Source organism: Heloderma suspectum, chromosome 3 (assembly GCF_057233095.1).
Source record: "Heloderma suspectum isolate Gila_16-S chromosome 3, 16-S_ref, whole genome shotgun sequence".
NCBI lineage: Eukaryota > Metazoa > Chordata > Lepidosauria > Squamata > Helodermatidae > Heloderma > Heloderma suspectum.
This window is the reverse complement of record NC_139460.1, coordinates 4951906-4965289: the sequence shown is the minus strand read 5'-3', so window position 1 is coordinate 4965289 and position 13384 is coordinate 4951906. Positions and strand designations below refer to the sequence as shown.

Sequence of the window (13384 nt, the reverse complement as noted above, 5' to 3'; positions counted from 1 at the left end):
GCAAACTGAAGTGAAATTCTCACCCATCTGCAAATTCAATAGGTACAGCTATTCCCCGCATGGAGAAGAACATGATGTACCTGTCTGCCATGCAACTGTTAAAGACGAGGAGGCTGTCAGAAAAAAAGGGGTACTGACCCTGATCGAGCTATGAACACGCAGGGATTCAAGCCAGACCTTTAAGAGCAAAGCGCTCAAAGCCCTGGATGGACAAATCGGTCAATTTCAGTTTCTCCCACGTTTGAGTAGTTTTAATCTCTTTTTGCCCTGAATATGGAGAACTTTGCACATTTTGGAAAAGTCTCATCAAAACCAAACTGAAATTCTCACCCATCCCGAACAGATCTTCCTACAGGAAATTTTGCTGGATGGTAACTTGTGCTCCTTCTCCAGCATTCTGAATAAAAAGGACTGATGCAGATGTGATGCGTATGCCCTACAAACCATGGTTTGCAAATTGGGAGCCAGGCAGCCTTAGGAATACACCTCTCCACAGCAATTTCCCCCTCCATTCCCTTTCCGGTGTCATGGATTTGAGTCACATTTGCATCAACACAATCCACATATATTTGCAATGATCAATGCAAATTAGGTTCCAACAAAATCCTGGTTTGAGAACCCATTTCAAAACATAGTCTAGTTCACTTTTTTATGAGAGAACTGCAGTTTGCGTCAGTGCTCATGCAGTGTGAAACCATGGTTAGCACAAGGAAGGGAAGGAAGAGGGACAATGCACCAGAGAAGGGAGGAAAAAAAGAATGTATTCCTGAATCCAGTTCTCAATTTGCAAACTGTGGTTTGTAGGCAGGCGGTGTTATATCCTCAATGAACTTCTGCAAAAAAGAGTAACAGAAATAAGTTTGCAACAGCCGAGAATATTCTGAAATTATTGCAATAAGCTTTATAGAAAAAAATACAATACAGTTAAGAGATGCAAGTTTCAATGTCTTTGCTCTAGGCGGAGACTAACAGAGGCTTTGGGAGGGACAGGAAAGGCCACCAGCCAGATGTGCAAGGAACCCAGGCATCCGGCCAGCGGGGCTTCCGGTCACATCCAAAGCGACCCTAACAGGCACTGTTCTAAAGCAATCCTGTGGAAGGTAGAACTAGAATGAGCATTTTCACCTGATATAAAGATCAACAAAAGAGCCCTAATCTAAGTCATCGTCATACTTCAACACTTGGGAAATTAGTGTTTCTGCATGCTTCAGAAACATGCAGATAAAGTTAGCCTGCCTGGGCAAAGGGTTTGTTACTGTTGCACATTTGCATTATCTTGTGCCTGAGGCGGGGGTAGGGGTGGGCAAAATAAAAAACTCATGAATTTTGTCAAACAAAACCAAAGAGAAAATTACATCCTCTCTCGCTAGTCAAGTTCTTTCTTCATACATTTTCTGCATCGCCCGGTCCAAGCCCTGGATCACTTTGGTGGCTGAAGAACAGATATAATAATAGGAGGAAAAGAAGAGGCTGTTTCAACTGGATGCAGTAAAAGCGCAGAGCGCAGGGATCCAGTTGGATGAAAGATAGAGAACAGTACATAGCCAGTCGCATCCAGCCACTTGCAAAGTATGAACTCACCCCAAGGGATGGCTTTTGTCCATGATGAGCATCCGGCAGTTCAAGGAAACAGTCGGAAACCCTCGCTTTTGCTGAGGAAAAGGTCTGTGCAAAGGATAAAGGGAACAGAGTGTCTTGATGTCCTGAAGAAAACCCATGTTCCCCAACCATGAAGAATGTGGCTTTGTTAGACCCCCGTCCCCCACCACACGCATGAGTACAGAAGACTACCGTCACTAGGGGAAGGCAACGAATGTGGAAAGAGGAAGACGGACTTTCAGCTCCTCTCTCTGTCTGTCTATTGTTCCAGGGACAACACTGCTGTGACCTTCAAAGCAATGACACTACCACCCTAAATCCACTTACTTGTGGAGTAGCTATACTGAAATCAATTGGCCTACTCCAGAAGTAAGCTGTTTGAAGATGGCAGCATATAACAGGTATTCTAGGATTGCAGGACAAATCTGCAGGCCACAAACAACTGACTCTGGAACAATCTTGTTGATTTTAATGGGACTACTCAAAAGTTATTTGTGCTGTAGCTTGAGACCTTCATATTCTGAGACAACATAGTAATGGTTATTGTGTGGGAGAGGGAGGCAGACAGAGTTCACCTAGAATAGATCATGGGCAGTTCTGGGAAAAGATTATGCTGCTGCACATACATTGTTCCCTGAAGGAATCACATCCTGAATCTTCTAAGGTTAATGCTACATCAGAAGATCCTGAACATTTTTACATTCCTAGAGTATTCTTCCGGGGATGGTGTAAAGAAGCCTCTGCTAGCCAAGGGCAGAGAAGGCTGGGGTCAGGTACCCCTAAATTTGCTTTGGCAACAATGGATGCTGTTGTCCACTTCAGTTTGGGGCTCTGGAAGAGATCAGCTGCGGAGGGCTAGAAAGATGAAAGAACACCCACCTCTTCTATATCATATCTGGGGATGGGGGGAGGTTGTCTCAAATGTGAGGAGACATCGTATGTTGACCCCTGGTTCCTAGAATCTCTACCACTGCCACCTGTATGGCTATACATCAACTGCCCCTAATTCATTTTACACCAGGGTGGTGAGGATGAGTTTTACTGCTTTTTAAAATTTAAACAGACCTACATCCTGCACCATGGATATTAAATTGTTCATGCATTGGCATGAATTTATACTGGAATTAAAATCTATTTTTTCCCCTCACCTGGAGAAGCAGCAACCTCACAGTCCAATCCTATGCATGCTTACTTGGAAGTAAGTCCCACTGTGTTCAGTAGGGCTCGGTTTCCAGCTAAGACTGCACTGGACTGCAGCCTTTTTCCCTATTTGGGGGCAGGGCAGATCAGGGGACAAAGTATCTTTAACACCCCCCTCCCCTAATAGTAGTAGGGCTGTTCAGTAAGAAGCGGGATAGAGGTACCACTCTAGCCCTGCAAAAGGTCCAGAGTGGGGATGTGGGCGTTTTGAAAGCATGTGAAGGTACAGATCAGCCTTCCTCAACCTGGCGCCCTCCAGATGAGCTGTAATCTAGCACATCTGGAGGGCACCAGGTTGAAGAAGGCTGGCCAGATGGTCCCTGGGAGCTGAGAGCACTGGGCAGGGCAGGGCAGGGCACTCCCTAGTGGGTGCAACGCGGAGTGCCCGAAAGGGCCCCACATTCCGGGGTGTACCAGCGCCTACAATGCTGGAATCTGAAATGTGTCAAGTCCCTTTGCTGGGGTGGGGGATGCTGCAGGCCGTCCATCTGGCCCCCGAGATGCTGGAGTTTGAGTGGCTGCAGACTCAGTTGTGGGGCTGGGAGCCACTGCCCCACAGCACTTCAAGGTCTGCAAGAGTAGGAGCCACCCTTGGGCTTGGAGCGGAAGGGCAGAGGAGGATAAAATGACGCCTGGGGCGGAGAAAGCGGAGAGAGAGAAGCTTCTCTACCTCCGTCTTAATACCAGAACCCAGTTTGGTGGGAGGCTCAAGACGGAGCAGAGGGAGTCCTGCACACAGCCCAGAGTTAAAATATGGAATTCGCTACCACAAGATGTAGTGATGGCCACCAATTCGGATGGCTCCGGAAGGGGACTAGACAAATTCCTGGAGAAGGCCATCAAGGGCAACTAGTCCTGATGGCTCTGTGCTACCTCCAGTACCAGAGGCAGTCTGCCTAAGTACAGCAGTTACTGGGGAACATGGGCGGCAGGGTGATGTTGCACTCACGTCCTGCTGGTGGGTTTCCCGTGGGCAGCTGGTTGGCCACTGCGTGAGCAGAATGCCGGACTAGATGGACCCGTGGTCTGATCCGGTCCGGCTCTCCTTCCATTCTTTCGATCCTCTGCACCTTGCCCAGGTGCTCACCCCCTCCAAATGGGTAGGGTCTTGGGGGGAGCCGAAGTCTGCCAAAGCCGGGTGGCGAGTGTTTCTTTCCCCACCCCACCCGGATTCCGGAAGCCCAGAAAGAAGGGAGGGTGCCGCCAGCTCGGCGCTCAGGTCGGGGGGGGGGGGGCAACGGCGCCTCTCCGTGCCTGAGCCCGCCTGGCCTCAGAGGCCGCCGGGGCCGCCCCGTCGCGGGTCGCTGTCCTGCTCGTAGCGGTAATGGTAGCCCTCCATCTGGTCCCGGCAGGCCTCGCGCAGGTTGCTGAGCCACCGCTGGATGCCTCTCCGGTTGAGGTAGAGCACCGCGAGGAAGACCACGCCGATCAGCGCCAGCACGACGCCGAGGAAGACGTAGGAGGCCGTCTCCGGCTCCTCCCCCTCGGGGCCGCCGGGCCCCAGCAGCGCCCAGCCCGCGCCGTCGACGCAGTCCAGCTGGGCGGGCCGCAGGCGCAGCGCCGCCGCGCCCCGCAGCGGCGGCGGCGAGGCGCAGCGCAGGCTGCGCGCGTCCGGCGCCCGCCACGTCGCGTTGCGCAGCCAGGCCAGCAGCGGGCGCAGCGAGGCGCAGTCGCAGCGCAGCGGGTTGGCGGCCAGCTGGAGCCGCAGCCGCGCGAGCGCCTCCAGGCCGTCGAGCTGCTCGGGGCGCAGCGCCTGCAGCGAGTTGTTGCGCACGTCCAGCTCCGCCAGGCCCGGCGGCAGCGCCGCGGCGGGCGGCAGCTCCCGCAGCCGGTTGCCGGCCAGCTCCAGCCGCGCCAGGCTGAGGTTGCGCAGCGCGCCGTCCGGCAGGGCCGCCGCCTCCCGCGCCAGCAGCGCCTGGTTGAGCCGCAGCGTGCGCAGGCGGGCGCAGGCGGCGAAGGCGCCCGGCGCGATGGCGCGCAGCGGGTTGTGGCTCAGGTCCAGCGTGCCCAGGGCCGGCAGCCCGGCGAAGGCCGCCTCCTCCAGCGCCGCGATGCGGTCGTGCGTGAGCACCAGCAGCGTCAGGTCGCCCAGCGGCCGGGCGGCCTCGCCCGCCGCCCAGCCCCCGGCGAAGGCGGCCGCGCGCAGCACCGTCAGGTTGCCGCCGACGATGGAGAGGTTGCGCACGGCGCGCGGCAGGTCGGCGGGCGGCTCCAGCAGGCGGACGTAGCGGCACTGGACGGTGTCCGGCGTGGCGAAGCAGAAGCACGGCGGGCAGCTCCGGCCCGCCTGCAGCAGCGGCGGCAGCAGCAGCAGCATCTCGGCCACGAGGGCGCCGGCCAGGAGCAGGGCGCTCAGCGGGGCCCGTCCGCGACGGCCGGCCGGGCGCTGGGCCATGCTATCCCCGCTCGGGCATCCCCGCGGGGGGAAGGGACGGCGCCGCCTCCTCCCCCTCCCCGCCCGGTCCCGCCGGGCGCGCGCCGAGGGAGGCTTAGACGGCGGCCGGCGGAGCGCCTGCTGCGGCAGCCGCGCGGGAGAGCCGGCGGAGCCGCCGGGGCTGCGAGCCGGAGGAGGCGCGGGCGCGGGCGGCCCGGCTCCTGACGGCGCCCGGCGTCTGCCGGAGGGCGGGGGCTTCCCCCGCGGCTCCGGGAGGCGGGGAGCAGCGGCCGAGGGCGGGACCCCGGCCTCCCCGCGCGGGCGTCGGAGGGACGCGGCTGGCTCGCGCTCGCCTCGTCCCTCTGGCTGGCGGGCCGGCGGCGCCTCGCCCGGGGGGGGGGCTCGCCCCTCGGACGCGCAGGCGGCGTCTGGCTCGAGGTCGCGGGCGGGGGAGGTGGCCGCGGGCCGAGATCGGCTTGCGCGCTCGGGGGAGCGCCCTGCCTTCAAAGGAGCCCGCGGCGGCGGCGGCGAGCCGTCTGCGGGGTGGATTCCCCAACCGCGACGGGCCAGCGCTGGCAGCCTCCTTCCCGCCCCCGAGGGGCGGTCTGGCTGAGCGTGGCCCTCCGCTCGCTGGATCGGGACTGGCCTCGTCCAAGGGACCCCCCCCCCCCAGCGGCCGTTTAGGGCAGCGGAAGCCGAGAAGCGCTGCCCGGGGAGCGAGGGAGGGACCACCCCCATTCCACATCTGTGGGACTGGGAGCTTCGGGGCGCAGGGCAGCTCTGTCCCGCCCCCGTTGCGACCCCGTCTCCATCCTCCGGGCAAGTAAAGGAGCCACTCGCAGCTTACGTGAAACGCAGGGAAGCGAAGGGGCGCCCTTGGGAAACCTTGGGTGCAGAAGTGCGCGTCCCCCCCGTTTCTCCTACTCTTACCCTTTGCTCTGCTCGCTGGAAGGGAGGGGGGCTGTAATCGGGAAAGCAAAACAATCCCCCCGCGGCCGCCTCTCCGTGCAGCGAGATGCAGGGCCCTTGGCAAGACCAATTTGGCCTCTGCGTGTTGTCAGAGGCGCTCTTTTTGTTATTCCTCCAGGCATGAGAAATAAATAGGCTCCAAGGCTGAAGGTTCGGGGGGGGGGGGAGCCCTGCTGATTTCAGAGCCCAGCCTCATTCCTCTTCCCCCCTCCCCCTTTGGGTAGCCAGGCTGCGACTGGTGAAAGGTACAGACTACTGGCCAAGTGGAGAAACCCAGGAGAGGCCCAGGAATGGGGGATGACTGAGCCAATACCATTACGTGGGGATTAAGCCCAAAGGCTTCGTGGCAAGGATGAATGTTGAGGGATTTGAAGGGCAAAAGAGCGAGGCAGAGGCACCGTGTAGGAGTCCCAGGGAGGGAATTCCAGGCACAGGGGGCAACAAGGGAGAACGGGCCCAGTTAGTCTGAGAGTCTGGGCCATTGAGGGCAGTGAAATTGGAGGAGCAAAGGTCACAGGCAGAGGCCTGCTGGGAAAGAAGAGCTGTTGCTTGATCAGTGTCACCTCATTCGCACATGCAAGTCACCACTGGATCTTGCAGGCATGACACACACAAACGGAAGGAACCCAGAGTGTTCACTTTGGGTGAGCAATCAGGCTTCTATGCGAAACAGGTCACCTATGCACGTCCCTCTGCAAACACAGCATTGAGGCATGGGAGCATCTCCTTCAGTGGCGTGTCAGCTATGCCACTAAACCTCCCGGGTTCTAAGACGCTGCTTTAAATGGCTCGTGGGTTGCGCTGCAGGGGGGCTTTAAGCACATGGACAAGCCACTTATGGATTGCCCCGCAAAATGAAGCCCATGAGGGCTGGCTTCGGTCAGTTATGGATTGCAGGGCATTGCCAAAGAAGTGGTGGGGTGTTGGCTTAAATAGTTTGTGGATCACACTTTAAAACGAGGCCTGGCTGTAGCCAAAAATGTGGGGTTGGCAGAGAGGACATATCAGAAGAGAGCATATTAGAAAGTCTATTATTTTACCTTACTATTGTATTATAAAACTTCATTTTAAAAAAGTAACAAAGTGCTTGTCAGTCATCCTGGTGCTTTTGCCCTCACTGACTAGAATGATGGAAGGCCGGAGCGGTTCACGTCTTCATGTGCAGTTAGGCAGAGCAGCCTTCTCCAATGTAGCACCCTCCAAGTGTTTTGGACTTCAGCTCCCATCAGCCCCAGGGAGCATGGACAATGGCAGGAATGCTGGGAGTTGTAGGCTAAAACATCTGGAGGGCACCAGGGCGGGGAAGGCTGTTACAGATCATTCAATATTTAAAGACATATCTAATAACCAACACCTATAAAAGCAGCAACCACAAGAAACCATACCAGATCAGAGAAACAATAAAAACAATGGAGGTCCAGCATTAAATCAGATGAGCCAAAAGGAGCTTATAGTCTGAAAAGACAAACTGGGGAACTTATTCCTAAGTAGTAAGACTTTTGATGGGTGGGCTTTCCAGTTTGCTACATGGAATGGCTATTCTACGCCGGAAAAGCACTCCAGCCTGTTGCCTAAAATAGCAAGCATCCACCCCTACCTGTAAGTAGAGTCTGCAGGAGCAAGCATCCACCCCTACCTGTAAGTACAGCCTGCAGGGGTAAGCATCCATTTCTACCATTTATAGCAGCAGGCTGCGGTACCAAAGGCATTGTACCTCAGGTAGGATGAATGGGAAACTGCTTTATATCATACTAGGCACAGGAGTAGGCAACCTATAACTCTCTCCCACAATACCCAGCCATGGTGGCTGGGGCTCATGGGAGTTCTAGTCTAACCCATCTAGAAGACACCAGATTGCCTACTCATAGAGTAGGGGAGTGCGCTGCCCATCTGATTTGGTTTGTGGCTGCCTTAAAAAGTTTTTTTTTTTAATGCAAGCTGAAACTGCAGGAAAGGGCCTAGGTTATCACGGAGGTGTCGGGGCCACCACAGCACCTCACTCTCTCCCCGCCCCCCCACAAGTGGATACAGCCTTGCTTGAAACAGCATTGGTATCTGAGTAAAACACCTTGCATGCTCACACGCACGCACACAGCCCCGTGCATCTTATCTCCCCCAACTCCCTTTTTTAGCTGTCTGAAATGTTGCACCTTTATAAACATTTCATCAGTGGCCTTTTCCAGGGTGCTTGCGGGCACTCTGACAATGCAAGAATGGTGGATCTCCAGGAAGGGGGGGGGTGCTTTTGTATTTAAATGGTCACTTCTTCATGACCCCCCCCCATCAGCATGTTTTATTTATCCCCTGCTCCCTCCCTGTTCCTGGCTAGCCAGGCTTCTGCTCTGCTTCAGGTCACCAGGAGAATCTCTTTGTAACCCGCAACTGTTCTGCAACCTCTTTTGGCTGCAGGCTGAGCTCCTCTCCTCTCTTTAGCTGTTTGGATCAGCCAAATGGTGCACAAGAAAAGGCACTGATGCAAAGGGGGCATTCAGGGCAAAAATAGAAATGGTGTGGAAAGAGGCCAGGGGGGCTCCAATTTCAATCCCCCCACCCCCCAGCCATGAAGTTCTCTGGGTGACCTGAGGCCAGGCACTGTCAGCCTATCTCACAGGGTTGTTGTGAAGATAAAGGGTGGGGGTAGGGGGAGAGAAAAGCAGCGTATGCTGCTCTGAACTCCTTGGAGGAAAGGTGGGATAAAAAAGGAAGACTTAAATAAGAATAAAATATTCAGGAACCATGAAAGAGCACTTTGGCTAATCTCAGAGTTGCTTATACTTCAGGGGGAGGGGAAATGAATGGTGGGGGGGAGGACTTAGGGTACAAGCTTATTAATTGGTGCAATTACAATAGTTTTATGTTTCAAGTCTTCAAAAGGCTTTGAATGCAATTTGAAGAGGGAGAGGGTCTTCTAAACCCTCTCGAGCTTCCCCCCCATCCTACATTTTTAAATTTATTTTATTTACTTATATTTATATTCTGCCCTTCCACGGGAGCTCAAGGGCGCATACGTAGTTCTCTCTCCCCCCTTTAGCCTCACAACAGCTCTGTGAGGTAGGTTAAACTGAGAGCTAGTGGCTAGCCCAAGGTCACCCTCGAGATTTGAACCTGTCTCCCCCTAGCCAGACACTAATCATGACACAACCCCAACAGCCCTCAAGCTCCTTTTATCCCTTCAAGGGGAAAGATGCAGCTCCCCATGGTTTCTTTCTCCACACCATCACGAGTTCAGAGTCATTACAATGAAAAAGTAAATTATTGTATTTTTCATTAAATGAAATTTCTGCAAAATCAGATTTTTGGGAGCTTGGAAATCTGTTCCCCCCACCCCTAAAGGAACGCTTCTGGAAGAGTTTGCACATCGCTAGCTCTTTTAACACCCCCCCCCCTTTGGACCTGCAAACATTCAGGGTTCCCTGTAAAAACCAAAAAAAAAAACAAAAACAAACCAAGCATGCAGGATGCGTGAGAGGGAAAATACAAGTCTGTCCCCTGTTCACAGCCCCGGATAATGAGTGGTGCCCATAAAGCTCTGCTGTCGGGGCCTGAGAGGAACCTCTTCTCTTGGAGCAAGGGAAATGCAGCAGCTGTCCCTGAAAATAGATGCCTGCCCCCAGCGCCGCCCTTCCTGCCCAAATAGTCTTGTCCTATGAATTATTCAAGTGGCCTCTAATAGAATTCGGCGTGTGGGCTGGCTCAGGAGAGCTTGGTAAAATGCTGTTGTCGTGATTGAGTCAAATCGGCAAGTGTCGCATTCAAATACCTTCAAACCGCCCACGTGCTGGGAGCCTTTTCTTAGCCCCAACAATTAGGCCTGTTTGCCAGGCCCCCCCCCCCCCCGCATTATATATTTAGCTGATCGATGCCACTCTCCCGAGGGCCATCTCTCCCTCCCTTGTTGGCCAGACCTGGCAGCGTCATGCTCCCGAGACAGACGCTTTCCTCTGTGACAGACTTCTGCGTAGCAGACATTCTAAAGCAGAAATGCAGAACCTCGGGCACGAGGGCCAAATCCGACCCTCCCGGAATCCCAGCCCGGCTCTCTGGGGTTCCCCAGATGCCCCCACCCCCTTCTCTCTCCATTCCCTTTCTCTCCGCCACTGATCATTTGGTGGCTTCCTGGGCTTTGTGTCCCGTCCCCCCCGCTATCCTATGGGTGCACTCCTATGCATGTTTAGACAGGAAAATGTCCTACACCTCACAGCATCCCCCAGCCAGCCTGGCTGGCTGGGGAATCCTGGGAGGTGCAGGACTTTTTTCTGTCTAAACATGCATAGGGCTGTGCCCTAAAGGGTTTAAATGCCTCTCCTGAGTCTTGGTTACTGGCAGCTAGAGCTTGAAGCAAAAATCATCTGGTCTTTTGCCTCTTGCCTTTGGCCCCACCCCTTTGGCCCCACCCCTTTTGCCTCTGGCCCTGCCCACCCCTGGCGTGTGGTCCCCGAGAGCTTCTCCCATACTGATTTCAGCCCTTGGGCTGAAAGAGGTGCAACATCCCTTTCCTAAAGAATGGGTGCAGTCGTGTGGCCACCTGGACACGCGGCGGTCCTAGGGAAAGCTGGTACGTGGTGCCCCGCATAACCTGTGGCAAGCCTGCCGTGCACAGGCAGCAGGATTGCTCCCCGGGCCTGCACAGTAGTGCCCCTTGCACTGAGCCAGCCCATGCTGCAGAGTGGAGGAAGACGGGTCAGTGTGGTCCCCTTGCATCCCAGCAGGGCTGCACCTGCCAGTAGCCAACTGGTTGCGCTGCAGCTGTACAGCAGTTAAACTATGGAACTCGCTACCACAGGATGTAGTGATGGCCACCAATTTGGATGGCTTTAAACGGGGCTGGGACAAATTCCTGGAGGAGAAGGCTATCCATGGCTACTAGTCTTGATAGTTACATGCTACCTCCGGTGCCAGAGGCACTGAGCCTATGTACACCAGTTGCTGGGGAACATGGGCGGGAGGGTGCTGTTGCAGTCATGTCCTGCTTGTGGGTTCCCAATCAACAGCTGGTTGGCCACTGTGTGAACAGAATGCTGGACTAGATGGACCCTCGGTCTGACCCAGCAGGGCTCCTCTGATGTTCTTATGCTCTTATGACTGACTATAAAGCACCCTTCCTCAACCTGTTGCCTTCCAGTGCGTGGGACTACAACTGCCAGCATCCCCCTGCCTGCCTGCCTGCCTGCCTGCCTGGGGGATGCTGAAGGCATGCTGTAAGGGAAGCTGCCTTATACCGGTTTGCCCATCCAGCTTGGGCTGGCTGCGGGTCTCCAGGGTCTCTGACCCTTTGAACAGGAGGTGCTGGGGGATGAACCTGGGATTTTCTGCCTGCAAAGCGGGGCTTCTGCCACTGAGCCGCAGCCGCGTCTCCGTCTCTGTGGCTCCGCCTGTTCAGCTCAGCCTGCCCCAGTCTAATTCAGGGGTGTTCAACCTCAGGCCACCTGGGGCCCCAATCCAGCTCCTTGGGGTTCTCCAGAGGGCCCCTCCCCCCTTGCCCCACCCATTCGGTGGTCTCCCCTGCGGCCACACAGTTTTATCTTACTCTAAAAGGTTGAAGTGCTGCTCCTAAGACCTAGTGACTGTAAGAGCTTTGTGGCTATTGACAGGTTTATCCTCTGTGAATACCCTCTAAAGGCACAATCCTACGCATGTTGAGACAGAAAAGAGCCCTTCATCTCAAGCCCTTTTTCTGTCTAAACATGCATAGGATTGTACCCTTAAAAATAAAGGTGGGTATTTTTGTGTTTATGTCTTTTTTGCCCCGTCCCGTTTGCCTTGGCCCTGCTGCTTTGGACCGTTCCGTGAGTGGAGTGCAACCGCCAGGAGCTGCTTCTGTGGACGGGAATTCAGCCCTCGGCCCAAAAGAGGCTCAGCACCCTGGCTCTGCAGAGTGACTTACGTTTCAGAGGATTGGGAGCATGGCTGATTTCACATGCATTCGTACAGCCTTCTCCAACCTGGGGCCTTCCAGATGTGTCAGACTACAAGTCCAATACCCCCCCTGCTTGCTATGGGGGATTATGGGAGTTCTAGTCCAACACATATGAAGAGCATCCATTTGGGGAAGGCTGCATGAGCAGTGGTGTGCCAGTCTGCAACATGTGAACTTGAGAAAGAGCAATAGGGGCAGGGGAGGATGAATGGGCTGTGGGCTTCACCCTAGAGCAGACGTGATGCCAAAGCCTTATTTTACCCATTGGCTACACCTGCAGACTTTTATGTGTAGCCTTTGCCAGAATCTTTTCCATCCACCTGGATGAACAGGTAGCAATCCACCCAACAAATGATTTATTACTAATAAATGGATGTAAGTATATAAAATAAATCTCTTTTATTTCTAATAAATGGATGTAAGTATATAAAACTTGACTAGGTGGACTAAACCAAAGGCCCATCAAGGCCTGAATTCTTGTTTCCAACAGTGGACAGCCAGGTACCTCCAGGCACCCTGCGAACGGCCCTCGGCACTGTGAGATACACTGCTTCTGAACATGGAGGTTGCATTTAGCAATCATGGCTAACAGGCGTAGACAGACCACTCCTCTGTGAATGTATCTAATATTTCTTTAAAAGCTGCCTATGCCGCTGGCCTTTGCTACATTTAGTGGCAGTGAATTCCACAGGTTACTTGTGGGCCATGTGAAGGAGCGCTTCCCTTTCTCTCTCGCCAGCCACTCTTGCTTATTTCTTTCCTCCTCTTGCAATCCACAGGTACACTGCTCTGAAGAGGGAGGATCCATTTTTAGCTGTCTCTGACCACCATTATTTCTGGTGGCTTAGCTCTGGGTTATGATCAATAAAAGCTTTATTTTAAAACCTGCGTGATGAGCCACGGATCAAAGACAAGCAGATGGGACCAGAGAAACAAAGGAGCTGGGAGCTTTAATTTACTTGTGGTTTCCAATTTTTTTTGGCGGGGGGACAGTGGGGAGGAGAGCTTTTAAAAGCTTGAACTATGTGCAGAGAAGGTTCTGGGGGACACACCTGGGAGAGGAGGTGGCAAAGTTCAGCATCCTTCAAGGACCTGCTGGAGCTGTTTCAAGTTGTTTGCCTAGTGCTGTAAGGTTTTTTTTAAGTATCTCTCCCCCCCCCCCCGCCCCATTTTGTGTTTGGTTTGATTGTTCCCTGGGCTGCCTTTTTCAAACAGACTCTTTTTCCTTTTCATTAGAGCACAGCAGGAAGCCAGAAGCCCTTTGAGGATGGCAGGTAGCTAGCAGTTCCTCTGCTCAGCTCAAAAGAGCCCAGAGTGGCTAATAA

At 54.3% G+C, this 13384-nt stretch overlaps 1 protein-coding gene across 1 annotated transcript; it reads right to left on the bottom strand.

The window, feature by feature from the left end:
• Positions 1-880: 880 nt before the first annotated feature.
• On the bottom strand, positions 881-10222 carry TPBGL (trophoblast glycoprotein like). Its single transcript, XM_084845384.1, has 3 exons — positions 10048-10222; positions 3749-6015; positions 881-1665 (listed from the first exon to the last, which is right to left on the bottom strand). Exons 1-2 carry the CDS (start codon positions 10220-10222, stop codon positions 4070-4072), a joined length of 2121 nt encoding a protein of 706 aa, XP_084701510.1. The 3' UTR covers positions 881-1665; positions 3749-4069.
• Between the last annotated feature and the right edge of the window lie 3162 nt (positions 10223-13384).

Bases quoted from the DNA above. Each gene is read 5' to 3' on its own strand.
- TPBGL (XM_084845384.1), bottom strand. From the start codon at position 10,222: ATGGAGAGAGAAGGGGGTGGGGGCATCTGGGGAACCCCAGAGAGCCGG. The intron at 6,016-10,047 runs GTCTGGCCAACA...GTTTCACGTAAG, and splicing joins CGGGAGCATGACGCTGCCAG to CTGCGAGTGGCTCCTTTACT.